The 17,285-nt window shown below is 46.7% G+C and overlaps 1 protein-coding gene across 1 annotated transcript in view; it reads right to left on the bottom strand.

Moving 5' to 3' along the window:
- Window positions 1–17,285, bottom strand: part of LOC119458770 (myosin regulatory light polypeptide 9) — a 32,731-nt gene that overhangs the window by 1,149 nt on the left and 14,297 nt on the right. Inside the window, exons 2-6 of the mRNA XM_037720635.2 lie at window positions 10,461–10,562; window positions 5,779–5,854; window positions 2,445–2,546; window positions 1,201–1,279; window positions 156–204 (exon numbers count right to left, since the gene is read on the bottom strand). Of these exons, the coding sequence (XP_037576563.1) occupies window positions 156–204; window positions 1,201–1,279; window positions 2,445–2,546; window positions 5,779–5,854; window positions 10,461–10,562 (408 nt within the window). The remainder of the gene's footprint in view (window positions 1–155; window positions 205–1,200; window positions 1,280–2,444; window positions 2,547–5,778; window positions 5,855–10,460; window positions 10,563–17,285) is intronic.

The following is a 17,285-nucleotide window of genomic DNA, read 5'->3' as shown; positions in this document are numbered from 1 at the left end:
CGCCCGTACCGGTACCGTCTGGCACCGAAACGGGCATTATAACCACCTCTATGATCCGTGCTCATCGGTAAACGAGTTGACAAAACAAAGCACCAACAAATCACCTATTCAGGTTTTATCTTCTGTGAGTACGCGTACACGGCATGCCAACTCACCTCAGATTCCTGAAACTTTTCTCCCCAAGTCATGAGAGCCTTCTTCAATCTGAAAAAAAAAATAAAAAATACCATAAACACCGTGAGTAGCTGAAGGCGAAATACTGACAAGATGTACAACGACTGACCAATTAATTAATTATTCATTTATTTATTCATTTTTCTACACGGACCTGCATTTTTATTAGTCAAAACGAAAAAAAAATGCAAGGGCCAAGGAACGGTACCACATACCGCATTACTTCCAAGTATTTCACTTGGTGGCACATGGCTTACGTATACAGGCTATTACGTATATACGTATCACTGCAGTCCTAACAAATGTGCGTGGGATGTAGTTATGAATCTAAGAAAAAAAAAACGACGGAAACGATGATGATTTGCGCTTATTTACTTCAACTCTTTCTCTGTGATGCCCACGGAAGGATTACTGACACGTAGCTCATGGGAAGCAGAAGAAACAGAAGGGATATTCAATGCGGACTCTAAACCGAGTCGTATGCGTAGAAAATGCTAAAACACCCAAGTATATTATATCGATTATTAGAGCTCGTGCGTGTGTGTAATTACTGTGTCTTGGTACTGTTGGCTACATTTGTGGCATCTTTATTTATTTATTGTTTCAAAATAAAAGTTTTCGGGAAGTGGCGCACTGAGATGTCCCGTCCTTAGTACTTGCGTTTTTATGTGCCTGTACATTTAAGTAAAGCATAACAAGAGCTCAACGCATGCTCTTTTCTCCATCATTTACCTTCTTTTTTTTTTTTTGCTCTCTCTAGCAGCTATATATCAAAGCCATTCGTATAAGCTTGGCCCCGCGCGCCATTCTTTAACATTCTTCTTTCCGCCTTTAATCTCTAGCACACCCTTTCGTGTGGCATTATCACTTTCTCATTTGTCTATAAAATTGTTTCTCGCTGACAGCAATCACTGCCAAGTTGAGTCAAAATGCCAACGAGAGAAAAAAAAATGGCGGCACTCCAGTTCTTACACGAAATGGCCACTCGCGGTCTAAAGCCGGAAAATGGGTAGCAAAAGCACTCACTCTTTCTCGCTAATCTTTCCACTGCCAGATTTGTCGAATGTCTTGAAGGCGTTCCTTATGACGTCTTCCGGATCGGTCCCTGCAAGTTTAGACAACGGATTCAAAATCGACCTGCTGTTTACATACAAATGACAAGATCGCCTTCGTCGACCATGGAGCCTCTCGAAACCACGGGGGAACAGCGGGATGGAGAAATGCGTACACATCGCATTACCTAATACTTAAAGCCACTGCGCTGTTTGGACAAGCCTCATTAAGCACGCACTTAAACAAGCCACTGCACCTCAGGGATATACGCAGGACCAGGCGTGCGGTGTTGCGCTATAGAAAAAGGCTGAAGAACTGAACTATTAGGCATTGCAGGAATGCGTACGCCACTTCGCGTTACCTGGGGGGGGGGGGGGGGGGGGGGGGGGGGGGGGTACGTCATTCTAGTGTGCAAAATTTCTGTCGTTACATTTATGTCTGCCTTTATGTATTTTAAAAATAAGCAGGCTAATGAAGTTTCAGCCGTTTCACGCAAAACACAATTTAATTACCATGAACATTGCGCTGATTTTGAGCGTGCGGCAGACGATGGTTATGTGCCATTTTGTGCTGATAAAACAAATATTTACAAAGTTTTCGCTTTTCAACCGTCAGCTTTGTGATTTTATTTTCCTTTGCATTCCTTTCCTTTCTTCTTTTTTTCTGCTCAGCTCGTCGAAAAAGAACAACAGCGTAATTGTTACAACTGCATCCCCTTCTCTTTTCTTCGTTGCAATACATGGGCATGCTATAGTTGGAGTCTGAAAACTCTGTTGAAGCGTAGGTTACTTATGCAGGGGTCGAAGTTGCAACCGTTGAGACTGGAGATTGGTACGCTGTCTGTAAGTCACTTAAATCATAAGTCACGTTTCTTGCGCTGACAAGTGGCTTATTTCTAACGCTCTGTCGTCTGTATGGTTGTTGCGCCAAAAAAAAATCCCGACTCATTTATGTATAGTGCAGTGTGCTAACATCATCATTACAGATTTTTAGAAATAGCGGATAAAGTTAGCGCAGTCTATGCGACCTGCAGACAAAGGAAGCCGAGCCGAGGTTGGGCGTTAGGCATGCGCAGTGTCGCTCATCAGTCTCCAGTACACTTAGCCGCAATTCATAAAGCTATTGATTAATTGCGCCGGTAATGTGTCGCGACACTCAAGCCATTCAATACACTTTTAGCGAAGACAATCCTCGGGATACGCATACGTGCTTCGTACCCGAGACACGCTCGCCGAAGATGGTGAGGAACATGGTGAAGTTGATGGGGCCCGTGGCCTCGGCGATCATGCCGTCCAGATCCTTCTCGGGGATGATCCTGCCTGCAAGCAGTGCATGCGCACAGACACAGGTCAACGTCCGGCGCGAGGGTAGTCGTTGTGAGAGCGAGAGAGTGAGACACGCAACCAAATACTCGCACAAAGCTTTAAACACCTCGCACATTTCAGTAACGATGACGAAAATACCTAGAGAGAATTGCAGTAATGATAAAAACTATTCTTTTATTACCCAGAACATATTACATAACAGCAGGTGTCGGTAAGTTGGTAATCCGCGCACTATTGCGACGCCTAAGTTCACACCTAAATTCACAAATTATTTTTGCAGCAATTACCCGCCGCCATGACCCAGTGGCTGTGACGTTCTGTCGCTGACTCATGAGGTCACGGATTCGATTCATACCAACAGTGGCCAAATTCTATTGGTGGCGGAAAGCGCTCGCGTATGTAGCACCGCTTTAGGTGAACGTTAAACCACCCCGGCTGGTCAAAACTATCTGGAGCACGCCCCCATATGATAACATGTCGTAGCCACTACGTTTCCTTGGGACCTTAGAACCCATAAGTCAACCAACTTTGCAACAATGAAATTTTCGCGAGGCCGTATCCAGTAAACAAAATCATTTGCAAACACTGCACGGCAATACGCGGTGGTAAAAGCTGCGGACTATTGTAAACGTTTTCCGTGTCTACTGGCTTTTCACTGACGCTATCTGAAGACGGTCAGGTTGTAAAGTCGAATCGTCCATTGTGAAGCTTGTTACTCGGCAAATATGCGATGAGAAGAACCACGATGATGTCATATCAACTTCTCAAGTTCAAGAAAAAAAAACTCTTTAATGCCGACAAGTCAACAAACCATCAACTTCCATCATCTCCTTTCTTGGATAGAAAATAAACGCACCTGGGGATGAATGGATCATTTACAAGCGAGTCGGCGAAAACAAATCAGCGTATAATAGACATTACTGGTCACTCCTGCAAAGGGGTGTGCCTTTAACGCTGATTGGCTTTATTATGGCAATTAAACCATTTGGCCTATGCGTACAAACTTACAAATTAATTCATTAAATTCGTAACTACTAGTGTTTGTCGCACAATTTTTAAAGTTCTGCACCGCTAACGATGTGTCGAATTGAAAGTAAAAATAAAAAAGACGTTCTTTTTTCTTCTACTGCATCGTTTTTCAAAATTTTCCCACTCGCTTACACAGGCAGTATCTGACGGGAATGTGAACAAGCTGCCGAAAGTACCAATCCAAAAAAAAGAGGGAAAAGAAAGAGTATTCGAGTTTTCCTTCAACATCGTCGATATGCAATGTCATTTGTTCAGTGCTATATTTGTTCAGTACTTGCGTGCACCCAGGGGCGGATCCAGGTTTTTTCTGAGGGGGGGGGGGGGTCAGCTTCTGTCGATGATGATGATGATGATGATGATGATGATGATGATGATGATGATGATGATGATGATGATGATGATAGTAGTATCCTTTTATTATTTACCGAAATTTACCGTTTTTCCTCACGATAAACCCGCCTTTTATACGGCTAAAGCAACACCTGTAGCCATCCGTGGAGGCTCAGTCAGCTCAGGCGTTGAGCACGAGATCGCGGGATCAAATCCCGGCCGCGGCGGCAGCATTTCGATGGAGGCGAAATGCAAAAACGCCCGTGTTCTTGCGTTGTAGTGCAGGTTAAAGAACCCCAGGTGGTCAAAATTAATCCGGAGCCTTCTACTACGGCGTGCCTCATAATCAGAATTGGTTTTGACACGTAAAACCCCAGAAAGAGGAAGAAGAACTGTACCGAAGCCTGGTATCGGTTTCTCCGAGCTTATAGGAAAAGGACGTTACCCAATACAGTCATGTGCTTGGCGGCTGCGCCTGATAATACAGGGTGTTCAAAACCAAGCTTTATGGTGTTCTTAAAGTTAGGCACTGGGAGGCACGCGAAGACCACCTGTGCAAATAAGTTATGTGGCTAGGGGGGCACAAAGTGAGATGATAATTATCGCTGTGAGCAGCCCAATTAACTAAAATTGAACAATTATTTTTTGTTGACTGCAGTAAGTGGGTATGTTCGCATTGAAAACTTGGAGACAGTCGAGTTTCTACACAGTATCAGTCGGAAGAATTATTCTAGCGTGTCCGTGCTCCGAGATATCAGACTCCCAATTTCAATTGTCGTACTGTGCAGAATAATCGAGAATAAGGACGCGACAATTCTCATGAATTCCCATGAATGATCATGAAGCTCAGTGACCACTTCTGTGTAGGGATGGCGGTGCCATCTTCTCTCTTGAGTCGTGGTGGTGTGCTGACTAGAGGAACGTTCTTGAATACGGGCGTAACGGTCCGCTCCAACGCAGCAACCAATACGCTGGTTGTTTACGATATGCGAATCACCGCGTATGAAGACTCACGACGCCACCTACAAGAATAACGATGTGGCGTAGTAGGCGAGAGCGCGAGCCAGCGTCTTCATGTTTTGTTTCCCACGCGACGTCATCCTTTTACACAAGGCGCCCATCTGCTCCCGTTTCTTTAACCACGCGACGCCATCGTTGGCCGCTGACGTCACGCTCCCCCACTTCCCAGCCGCGGCTCGAGGCTTCGCCCCGCTCCGCGAGAACGCCTACGCAGATAAACGGATCCGGCGGACTTGAGCCTCCTGTGCTTAATGTACGACAATAAAACTGCCAAGTTGCAATGAAAAACTTGTAGCGTACGAACGGTACTGTGCTCGTACTGGATATTGTCAACGTGTAACTGTGATCACAATGAGTGCTACAGTTAAAGAAAAGTTGCCTATGCGTAGTTATTAGTTTAGCTGTTAGTTGTTATTATTTATATATGAACACTTCAGCAAGAGATCTCTTTCATTAAGCAGGTTGGTCGAGGAACCGATGACAGCCAATGAGGCAACCGTTGACACCCCAAGGGGAAACTAAGTTAATCAGGCGCGAAGGCGCTATATAGCGGACCTCGGCGTAAGGGACGTCCCCTCGTTCATTCGACGCCACCGACGGGACGAGTAAGGCACGGCAGGCGCCAGGAGGTTTAAGGTGTTCATGAGAAAAAATAACTACGGACACTTCGCGACACCACACTCCTACAGAATACAACTAAGCTTGTGAGCGAAGGATTACTGTGAGCATTACTCCCGTGAAGGATTTTTTTTCCTTCAGCTTTCCTAGAACCGGTCGAGGTCCACAGAAACCACGAAAAAAAGTGAGGCCGCTCTCAGCTACATGCAGGCAGCCTTAAAATGCTTACCGAGTGAGTCCCAGGTTGCTCGCAAGTCGTTCTTGTCGACGAAGCCGTCCTTGTTGGAGTCGATCATCTGGAATGCCTGCGAAACGGCGACAGCAACGTTCAGCGGGCATTTCACACGTGCCTCACTCGCCACTGCAGATGGCGAAACCGTTACAGTGCGGGTTTCATACATGAAAAAATGTCAAATTGAAGGAAAGGCTGTAGCACAAACTAAACAGATGCAAATGCGTTGTTATCATTTTTTCTTCTGATACACGAAAGGAGGGGGGGAGGCCGGGTACAAATGTGGGAAGCGATAACTTCAGAGATATATATCTATTTCCAGAAATAGTGTCTTAGCTAATTACGGAGAATGAATGACACAGTTGCCATTATACACAGCACATGCGGCGACCTGGCCTCCACTTTTGTGTGCTGCGGCCTGTTGATGTCGAACATGAAATGTTCATATACAGAGAGTGATATACAAAAAAGTGGCAAAATAAGACAATTAGATCGTTGAAAAACCCACCAGCCATATAATCATGGAACTGTCGACACGCTCTAGTCACTGTTGGCCGATTCGTCCGACGACGCTATCTGGTTACTAAAGCTTTCCTTGGAACAGTTTGAAATACTTTGTTTTTCTTGTTTATGCAGTTCGAATGCTATAAAAACGGACTGAGCACTTGTACTTGAGCAAGGTGGGACTTCCTTTTCTTCTTTCGAAAGCGCATTTACTTTTCTGGTATAATTTCGTGGCAACCGAAAACTACAATATTTGTTAGAATAGACGAAGTAGCCTAATTGTGTCGTAAAAACTTTGTGATGTGGACTAGTTGTTTCATCTTCGATCTTTATGCTTAAAACAAACAAATTGTTTAAAAGAAAACTAAAGACAGTGCTCTGTCTGTCCTCTCCTCATTTTTTTCGCGTACAGGCTATTCCGTTCTGTGAATGCTCACGCAAACTGAGAGTACGCTTTTCGCAAAACTCTGCTGCTTAAGGCGCATTCACACGACCGGACGGAGGAAGAATTTTCGCAGCGGATGGCGTATCACGTGACGCGGGCGTCATCAAAACGTGCCGCCCTCGCCCAGTCCGGCCTCCTCCGCTCGCGGTCCGGATTGAAAATGCTCGCCGGTATTTCCATCCGTTCGTTTGGCGGTCGTCTGACGTCAATTTAGCGTAGTCAGCGTCAAATCTGTCAACATTGAAGAGATTAGCGTGGCTACGATGGCGTGTTGTCGGCTTGAAGCCACGTGTGTTGTTGTGCAGCAGTGACCGCACGTGCTTTTGCTGTGGTGCAGCGAGAAAGGCGAGTGATGGTTGCGCGCGCATCACTATTTACTAAGACCGCGCAGCCTGCGTAACCTCAACATGAGTGACGTGCACAAGAAAACGCTAAGTGACGAGGCAACCGTCACTATTTTGGCTCTTGTTGAGGGATTCATAGAACTATGGCATATAGGGCACGTCGAGTATGCAAACGCGCAGCTGCTAATAAACGTTGGAGTCGAGAGTAAGCACGCGGATTCCGCAAACGGGTCCGGCTGTGCGAATGCGACCTAACTCGGCTGCGCCGGATTCAAGTGCTGACGTCACTGTTTGTCCGCGGAGCAGGCGGGATTTTCCCCTCGCGTGTGTATCCACCTTTAATGGCTTCCGTGGGAGGCTTTGTTTTGACGCCGCGCCGGTAGCAGCTGTTTACAACTGCGTATTCGCAGACGGACGCGCGCAGCTAGCAGCATTTCGCGAGACCAGTACAGAACCCATTGCGGTCGATTGCTGCGCTGTAAACACTGGCTGTCGGCGGGATTCAAGGCGGGGGGAGCGACGGGAAAGGCTGAGCGTGACCCGGCTTTGTTCTTTCGGAAGCGACATCCGGCCCGGCGGCCTTCAAAGCGAATACTCACCGCTGTCGCCACCGCCTGGCTGCAATGAGCAACTCGGCGCAGCATGTCACAACACCGCGGAGATAGCGGCAAGATGCTTCACTCCGATAAATATGAAACCGGGACGCCCAGGGATCTCGCGGTGTGGGCCGCACCCCCTAAAAAATGCCCGTGAATTTGTATCCCTAGAAGCAGCCGAGAGGAAAAGGCGGCGCGGAGGGCCGAAAATGCACGACTGCGTCGTGGCCTCGTCCATCGATTAAGGCGATTATGCAGCGACCACCATGTCCGTCTAAGGACACGGTTGGCTTTCTATCTTGTTTGTTTGCCGATTTCTTTGTTGGAATGTTACAAATGTAATGTACGACATTTTTTTATAATCATTTCAGCAGCGAATGGTTTGAAGCGTCTAAGGGACCGACGTACAACCAACTGTGCTCTGAGGTCGCATTACGAACGGTGTGTTTTTTTGGTGACCAGGCGCCCTCGATCGAGTGAGAATTCGATCACCAGTATGTCATGCAGCGCGATTGGGCCTACGTAGATTCAGTTGGGAAGAGAATCATAATAAAGGTAATTTTAACTGAAGCGCCGCAGTAGTAGCATACTGAATCCTCGATCATGCTCGACATTTGCTGTCACCCGCTCTTCAACAGACCGTCACAATACAGGGTGATCATTCTTAAGCTTTATGGAATTTCTAGAAATAGCCTGTTGCAGATAACATAATTCTAGTTCTTAAGCTGGATTATTCAGAGAGGCGGACATCACTTGCACGAGAAATCTTTTGAATGATTTACTTTACGGCACATATTGCAATTTACGAATTGTAGCCGGCAAGTTTGCAAGCGTTTCCACAGGGAATGAATTTCCAAAATGGCGCCAGAATGAATTTACAAAATGCATACGCCCCTCATCAGTTGTAGGGGTGGCTTTCAACAGCTCCGCCGGACATCCACTTTCGCGGGGCCGAGATGGCGAGTCAATTTTTTAACAAAACCCCGGAAAAGTAACTGGAACGCCCATGCGTTTCATTCCACACTTTAGGAAATAATATCTCGAGACAGGTGTCACCCTGCAAATTCATAGTGGATACGTCTTGGAAGCTCACCGGCTTCAATTCGTAAATTGCATTATGTGCCGTAATGTAATTAATTAAGAAGATAATTAGTGAAGTTTTGTTAAGTGGTTGAATGTGTTTCGATTTCTCGTGCTAGTAAAGGCCGCCTCTTCGAGTAATCCAGCTCAAGGACAACAATTATGCTATCTGCCACAGGTGATATTGAAAAATTCTATAAAACTTAAAAATGCATACCGCTGAGGACATGACACAAAGTCGGCAGAGGCCATGGCACAAAAATAGTGGAGGACCCTAAAAGAATGTAATGAGTTGTGTGTTGTCATAACTTGCATACCAAAGTAGTGACTATTTCTTTCATTCTGTAAAAATATTTTTAAAATAAATAACAAACTGTTTATTGAATGATGGAATGGTTGATGCGTCATTGAGGAAGTTGTTGACAAGCTAAATTTTGCGTGGTGTTCCAAGATAAGTGGCACAAACCCAACAAGGAGAATATGCCAGGAATGGGGTTATAGGAGGTAGGAGAAGAAGAAATAAAATATACTAACAAGAAGAATGACAAAAGAACAGTCGGAAATCTTTAAATTTCTATAGTCAGCCTTGGAAAAAAAAAAAAACGTGACTGACAGTCCACTTGGTAGATATATGTCTTCTTTATTTCTTTTTCCCGAGTATCGGCGGTATACAACTTTTCTGGCCATAAAGAAAGCGTAATTAAGTTGTAATCATTTTTTCCCCGGTAGGCGCATTGATACTTGATAGGATCGATAATGACGACTAGGGCGCGTAATTTGTAGCAAGGCGCAGTTGGTTCCGCGAGCTTTCCATTGTCTTGAAATCGGGACCGCTTTAATTTGGGACACTCCGCCCAGAAATAAGTGCCGGTGCCGATTCGTTTTTTTTTTTTTCTTTATTTTTCCTCGTGTTGTCTTGTTCACGCGACTTTGATTTCGCGCCTTCGTGCGTTGGTACGAATTCGCGATTTAAAATCGGGCGCAGAAACATTGACGCGTGGTTGACGAAAAAGCTTTCATGTTGTCCCTATCTTCTCCCATGTGTCGCACCAGGAGACAGTCTGCCAGCCGCGCACACGGAGCGCGAAACACAAGACGACGCCATAACTCGGAACAGTAAAAAGAACGCGCGCACGGGCCGGCGCTCCCAGACGGCATACTTCGGCTCGATTCAGACCAAACGGAAGAACAGGAGAAAAAAAAAAAAAAAGAAAATTGGTGGAGGAGTGGGAGGGGTGAGTGTCATAAGGACGAGAAGGGAACATGGGTGTCGCAATGTTGGCGTCGAGCGGCTAGCAACCACTGAGCGGGGGGGCCACCGGTGGGGATGTTAAGAGCGCGCGCTTCGGCGGCGTTTGTGCCGCTATCTCAGTAGCGGCACGCGCAGGCAGCGAGTTGACAGCAGGCATTCGAGGCGGCTCGCGCGTGTCACGCACCGCGGCTGGCTGACGCGCGTGCGAGCCGCGGGCTATGGTTTCGCTGCCGTCGTCGTGCAGAGGGCGCAGTGAAAGCCGAGCCTGCCACCGCAGGGACCCAAAAACCGCGCGCGCCGTCCCGGGTTGGCTGGGCCTCGACCGACTGGCGAGCAGGCTAGCCTGTTGGCACCCGGAGGAGTTCACTCTCGCCACTGCCTCTCCTCTTCCGACGACGAGAAGGGCCCAAACTCCGGTGAGGGCGCCAAATTTGGAGCGCGGGAAACTCTGCACCCACCTCTTTGAACTCGGCGATCTGGTTCTGTTCGAACATGGCGAACACGTTGGAAGTGGCCCGCTGGGCGCGCCTCTTGGTGGAGTCACTCTTTCCGCGCTTGGACTGCACCAAAAAGAGAGGGGGAGGAGGTGGTGGGAAAGGGCAAAGAAAAACGAGTGTTAGGCAACACTTCTCTCGAGCTGCCTTTGTCAAGAAGCCGAGTGTCAGACCTCGCGCTTACGACCCCGCGCTTTTTGGGCCCGCTTATTTTGGCCTTCACGGAGGTGTGGCACGCGAGCTCACGGAAACCCTCCGACGACCTTTCAAATGGAGCCCTCGGTGACATCGGCTGCGTTCTTCGTCCGCAAAATAGGAGTGCGCCAATTAAACAAAAGCCGATTCAAAATAGCATTAATTTTTTTTGATTAATTAGGCCGACCATAATGATTTTCGCGTAAATGCGGTTTGTGAAACTCTGCCTGAATTTTCGCTGCCACTGACTCGTGGTCTAATTTGTGCCACGTGATTAGGCTACAGTAGTGCAAATTCATCACCCAGGGCAAAGCGATGTAGAGCACGGACACAGCCTCTGTTCAGCCTCGTACGAGAGACACAAGAAGTTGAGGGGCGGTTAAAACCATCTGTTGACGCCCGAGTCTCGTGGTCTGTGACACTCAAGGTATAAACTATAACCTCCTCGCGCTCAAGTTCAGTGCGTGAACTTTCTGTCTCCTTCTGGAAAGCGTATATTTCAGTGCATGTCATAAGGACAACTTCACTAGATTATTAGGTTTTATGTTCCAAAGCCACAATCCAGAGACGCCCAAAGGAAACACATGTTATATATGCATGTGTAAGGGCGTCGCAAAACAGGGCAGCGTGCGTATCTCAAGTGGCAGTTCTCAGCCTTTCATTGAATGGCATGTACTCGCATCGTAATTTCTTTTGTCCACGCCATGAGCTGGTTCTACCCTAGCTAGATGAATACCAGAATTAGTATTCTGGTATTCGGCTAGCCTTGAACGCATTTCAAACAAAATCGGGCATTATTGACATATAAATGACACTCGGCATCTCGATCGTCGCTCATTGCTTATTGATGATCCTCGCATGGTTACTCAACGCACTGTAAACATTAAAGTTTCGTGACGCCGTAGGAACGTTGTGATTAATATCAATGAACGTGAGTCATTCCATGTGCTAAACAAACGAAAAAAAAAAGTTTGCAGCATGCCATGTGTGCTTGCAGGAGTTGGCTTTATCGTAGCCCTTTAACTGTTACATGTAACAATTTTTTCTCCATATTAATGTGCTGGAGTCGTTCATTCGGGGGTTCACTGTCAATCGAACATGAACAGGCACCTTGCAAAACACCAACCTGTGGAACTCGGTTATGACTGGGAACTGTCAAACGGCACACGCAATGAGCCTGCTCAATTACATCATCGTAAACATTATTATCAACCAGCCGTGGTTGCTTAGTGGCTATGGTGTTGGGCTGCTAAGCACGGAGGTCCCGTGATCAAGTCCCGGCCACGGCGGCCGCATTTCGATGGGGGCGAAAATACCCGTTTACTTATATTTAGGTGCTCGTTAAAAAACCCCAGGTGGTCCAAAATGTTCCGGAGTCCCCCGCTGCAGCCTGCCTCATAATCAGATCGTGGTTTTGGCACGTAAAGCCCCGTACTTTTTAACATTATTATGATCTTTATAGCTTCTTTATTTTACTGTGATCAAACACACTGAAAATGTCACGAGTAGTCGGCACACTCAACTACGTATATCTAGACAAAAAGGTGCCTGAGGTTGATGCCAGCCCTGGCCAGTGCGCCAAAACTTTGCACATCAGTGATCGCAGTTTGTTTTCTTTCAGTTGGTGAGGCTACTATTTTTACTCTCGAGAAAGGTTTCACAAAGGATTTAGCTTTGAAAGAGGAGCTGTCTGAACTTGTCTTATTGAAAGTCTCCAGGTTTTAAAAAGCAATTCCAGAAATTTGACGTGGCTTGTAATTTTTTTTAATTAATTAGTTGCAAACTTTGCAAGCAACCTGCTTTTGTGTCATTTAATCTTTCCGTTTTTAAACGCAAGTAATTCACTACATGAACACGTCTTCGTTCATTTCGACAAAACTTTTATAGCGAATGGATCTAGTGATGATTCTTTATACTATATTGGCTCGTAAATGCAATGAAGTATTTGTTACGCAATATTTTTTTAAGCGACTAAGTGTAAAAAAAATGTCACAGTTTCGCCCTAAGGGCGAAGCAATGAATGCGATAGCAACACAGCAATGTCATACGATGTAAGGTGAGCGGCTTTGGTAGCAATATAAATTGTAGTAAACATGAGCTGATTTAAGTGAGCAGGTCTGCGGCGTAAGTAGACCGACATGTAGAGAGACTCGACGACCACGAGAAGGCGCGTGTGAAACGGTGGTGTTGATGAGAAGCGCTTCCCGTGGGCAGCGCGTGCGAAGGGACACACCTGTAGCGCTGCACTGCCGATCCGGGCAGCATTACATGTGTAGCGTGCGTTGGAAAATGTTGCCCGACCATTACTAACTGAATGAACAAGCGTGGTGTGAGCGCGCACAAACAAACATGAATAGATCACACTGAATGACTGCAGACAACGACTGTCAAAACTCCGGCAGCAAGCGCATACGCCGCGGCGGCGAAGGTACGTGCGGTCTATCGCTTCAACAGAAAGTGCATAAAGGTCAGAGCCGTGTGGAGATAAGAGACGGTGCGGTCGAACGACGAGCGCGGTTGTTGGCAGCGTAGGAGTGCGCCCCCCCCCCCCCCCCCCCGCTCCCTCCGGCGCTGGCTTCCCGCTTCCTTGCTTGCGCGTGGGAGAGATAAGAGACTGTGCGGACGAGCGACGAGCGCGGTTGTTGGCAGAGAAGTGCCCCCCCCCCCCCCCCCCCCCTGCTCTCTCCGGCGCTGGCTTTCCGCTTCCTTGCTTGCGCGTGGGAGATTGAGTGGGAGATTGAGTGCGTTCGCTCTCCCGTGACAGCGCGCGTCCCCGCACGCTTCCGCTGGGGCATACGGCGCGCGGCGAAGATTTTATCTATACGGAACCTCACGGCGACGGCGACGGCGACGGCGACGACGACGGCGACGGCGACGGCGACGGCGACGGCGACGCCGACGGCAGAAATCCGCTTGAAGTGTCCATATAATTGCTATCGCAATAAAAAAAGTGCAACAGTTGTGCAACCAAAACGAGTAGTGAGACGTTGGTGCGTCTGCAGTAGAGTCAGGCCAGAATGTCTTGACCAGGAACTCCTTCAGAGATAAAGCAACGTCTCTGTTTGGTTTATTTCTTCTTCTTTTTTTAATTATTTCTTTAAACTGCGGAAGGGCAGGAGGCTGGCAAAAGGGTGATGTCGTGGTGTGCGTGAGTTGCATGCACAGACTGGGTGACGTTTTTACGGAAAACATTAATGAGCACGAAATGAAAACGGTGAACGACATAGAAATACATACGTAAACAGGACAAACGCTACGATATGAAAAAACTAGCCTAGCAATTAAGCAAACTTTAAAACAGCTTTGTTTGTTTTGCGAAATGTGGGAATGCTGCATGCACTACTCGGGGGGCTTTATCGCAGTATATCCGCTTCCAAGATCCCCGCCGGGCAGCAGCGTGCATCTGCTACTTTCGTCATCGGCATCAGCGGTTAGGTTCGATCAACAGTGATTAGGCAGCAATGGTTTCGATCACTGTTGATTAGGCAGCAATGTGTGCGGCGGGCTGGTCGCTTTCACCAAGCCATGCTGGGGGGTCAGGTCACTTAAGCTTTCTTTCTTGTTTTCCAAGAGCTGTTTTTTCGACGCAGTGCGCCGTTTTCACCACTAGCCCACAGCCCCAATTTTTTTTCTCTCTTTTTGCACACAGTTCGCATTGGCATGCCATTGTTTCTTTGCCAATATTCTGCTCACTTTTATAATTCCACAGTTTATGAGACTCGTATGATCTAGACATGATTTTTAATATTTTTATTGTTGATACCTGCTATACCTGATCTTCTTTTCGTTTAGCACCGGTACGTGGTTGATTACATGATTTATTGATTGGTTGGTTATCATTCGCTCTATCGTTCGGGTTTAACGTCCCAAAGCAGCACCCTTGAGAGAGTGTGGAACCCCTTCAATGTGCACCAAGCATGCGACGGCTTTTGCACTCTGCCCACATCGGATTGTACACAGTACAAATTCACGATTGCAACGTGCAGTGTGTTTTCGCACATCCTCATCCTCTTATTTTTCCCGCGGGAAAGCGCAGTCACGAAGGTGCCTGGATTGGCGCGACTGAAGAGATCGAGCGAACATGTATTCAACGACTGAGCTGGCGCACCCACACACTGGCATGACTAATTTCAGTGGGGTTTGAAGTTCAACAGAAAAGTGAAATCGTGGAGGTCATTTCGTCAGCCATCATCGAAATGAACAAAGCGTGCGCACGGGTAAAGTGCAAATATTTTGGCTAAATGTTCTGCTCAAACCTCCCAAATCAGGGGATCAGATAAGGCAGCGAAAACATCCCTACGCTGAGCGTCCAGAACTTCCATTGTGGCCCCGCTCTACCGAAACGTCGTTGACGTCGCCTCGTCTCCCGCACCCTGCCGTGAGCTCCCCCCCCCCCCCCCCCCCAACAACTTCCGATCCTGACAAAAGGGCCTCGACCAGAAATGCAACCATGCGAAATCGCTCAAGTATTCGCACATTCATTTGCCAAATGTGATCGCACAGTTTGTTGGCCGCCTTTGCAAATGCGAAATAATACTAGTTTTTTTTTTTAATCTTCATTCTTTCTTTTTGTCATTGTTGGGGAGTAAGCGAGAAAAATTAAACGACAGTCTTGATGATTGACGAATAAACTAAAATTTCGTGTATCAACAGCATTTATAGATGGTGCGTGGCTTAGTACACATTAAAATAAAGAAAGTGACAAAACACCGCAATCGCTCGTGGCGGACATGCGTGTCTGCAGAAGCCATGGGATAACATCCCAAAAACATTTAACAAAGTATGAGGCTTCGCATGTGAAGCTTGTGACGTATCCCAATCGCCCTCCCCTCACCCATTTCCCCAAATGAGCCTCGAGCCATCATTATTATCTCGGTCTTTAGAGGAGAACGGAGTTCTCCACGCGGCACCTCTACTCAGATATATTTCATTTCGTAGATAGTGAAGCGATAAAGTTTTGTCGTAACAGAAAAAAATTGTATAAATTTGTGAAATACTGCAAACGCACCATGAAAGCATTAATGCGAGTTTGCTACAACGCACAAAATAATCAGGCATGCAGCCCAGTAAAACGCGAAAAAACTTATAGGTTGAGCTGTACGCCTCAGCATTGAGAATATTTAGTTCAGCTGATGTTGGTCGAGGGCTGTCAAACTCGGCATGTTTTGCCACAGCGTGTCTACAAGTGTGAAATAATGATGAAAACTGGGACGAATGCACTTTGCGCTCGTTTAAGGAAATAATTTTTAACTTTTGCACGTTGATGACGAACAGACTCTACGGGTATCCTGACGATGTTGCTTGCTTCCTTGCGTTCCCTTGATCAAAAGACTGCGACAAGCAGCGAACGAAATCACCCCCTCTCTTTTCGATTCCACTTCTGCCCTTGAGAAATATTACAAGGAAATAAGATACTGGGCAGCGGCGACAAAGAGACCTGGTGCTGCGGATTTTAGACAGGGTACTTTGTATGCTCCGCTTGGGGGACATATACAGTAACTCTACTTTCTGGGCTCTTCAGACGCCGGAATAGTGCGACCGGAATTTTGAACGTGGACCATGATGCATTATTTTATACATGGCGAACTGGGTATGGTAGCTGCCTCCAGCTTTCTGTTTGTTTCACTCGATGTTTTTTTTTTTTTTGTTTCTTTTTTGTCAGCGGTTTAATGTCAAAATCACTATCTGTTTCTCTCAATGTCCTGTTTTCTCTAAACTTATACTATATATTTACTGTATATAGCTATATATGTATATCTACCGCTAATGAAACAATAAACTTGAATCTGAAGGGACCACTTTCAGAAATATTCTGCGGGTGCGCGAGAAATGTATTTTCCAACAGAAATGCTGTAAACAACATACTATATAACACAGTATTGTTACCCATGCAAAAGCTTATCCTGTAACACCGCCAAACATCTCTACCTCGCGAGGGTTTATCCGTAGTAAAGGCTGATGAATGGCAACAATATATATATATATATATATATATATATATATATATATATATACCCTCTTTTTTCTTCTCGGAAAGCATTTGTGTTCGCGAAATTCCGTCCTGGGGGGACCGAACTAGAAGGGGAAATGCAGTCTGTGGGCGAGCGTGTTTAAAGAGTGTCGTTCTTGGCGAGTTGTCCCGACTTTTCGGTATCTGGTATGTTTCTAACCTCTTTCGTGGGCCGATCCCGGCCATATTCCGGTCTATAAGTGTGCGCCGATCCCGAAGATTAATCTGGTACCGGTGCTATGCCACCGGGAGCGAGATTCAGATTTATCGTAGCACCCCTTCTCGGGCAACCCTATAAGGTAGCGCGGGTGCCCTAACCTTCCCAACCACTCTGATATCCCCTCACCCACCCTTTTCTCTTTGGAAGCTGCGCTATCAAACTCGGACCCGGGGGCCCAACTCAGTCTAATACGGTGGGCCCAGGATATCACGCGGCGCGCAGAGGCCATGTATAAGGGCTCCTCCGTCAGAGGACTTCCACCCTTACTTAGCACAATAATGGAAACGACACTGATTGTATATTTCTAGATTTCGGGAAGGCGTTAGACACCGTTACCCATGATTTACTCATTCATAAATTAGGT

The sequence above is a fragment of the Dermacentor silvarum genome, chromosome 1 (assembly GCF_013339745.2).
Source record: "Dermacentor silvarum isolate Dsil-2018 chromosome 1, BIME_Dsil_1.4, whole genome shotgun sequence".
Taxonomy (NCBI): Eukaryota; Metazoa; Arthropoda; class Arachnida; order Ixodida; family Ixodidae; genus Dermacentor; species Dermacentor silvarum.
Note: the sequence above shows the minus strand (reverse complement) of the source record. Positions and strands in the feature narration are given on the sequence as shown.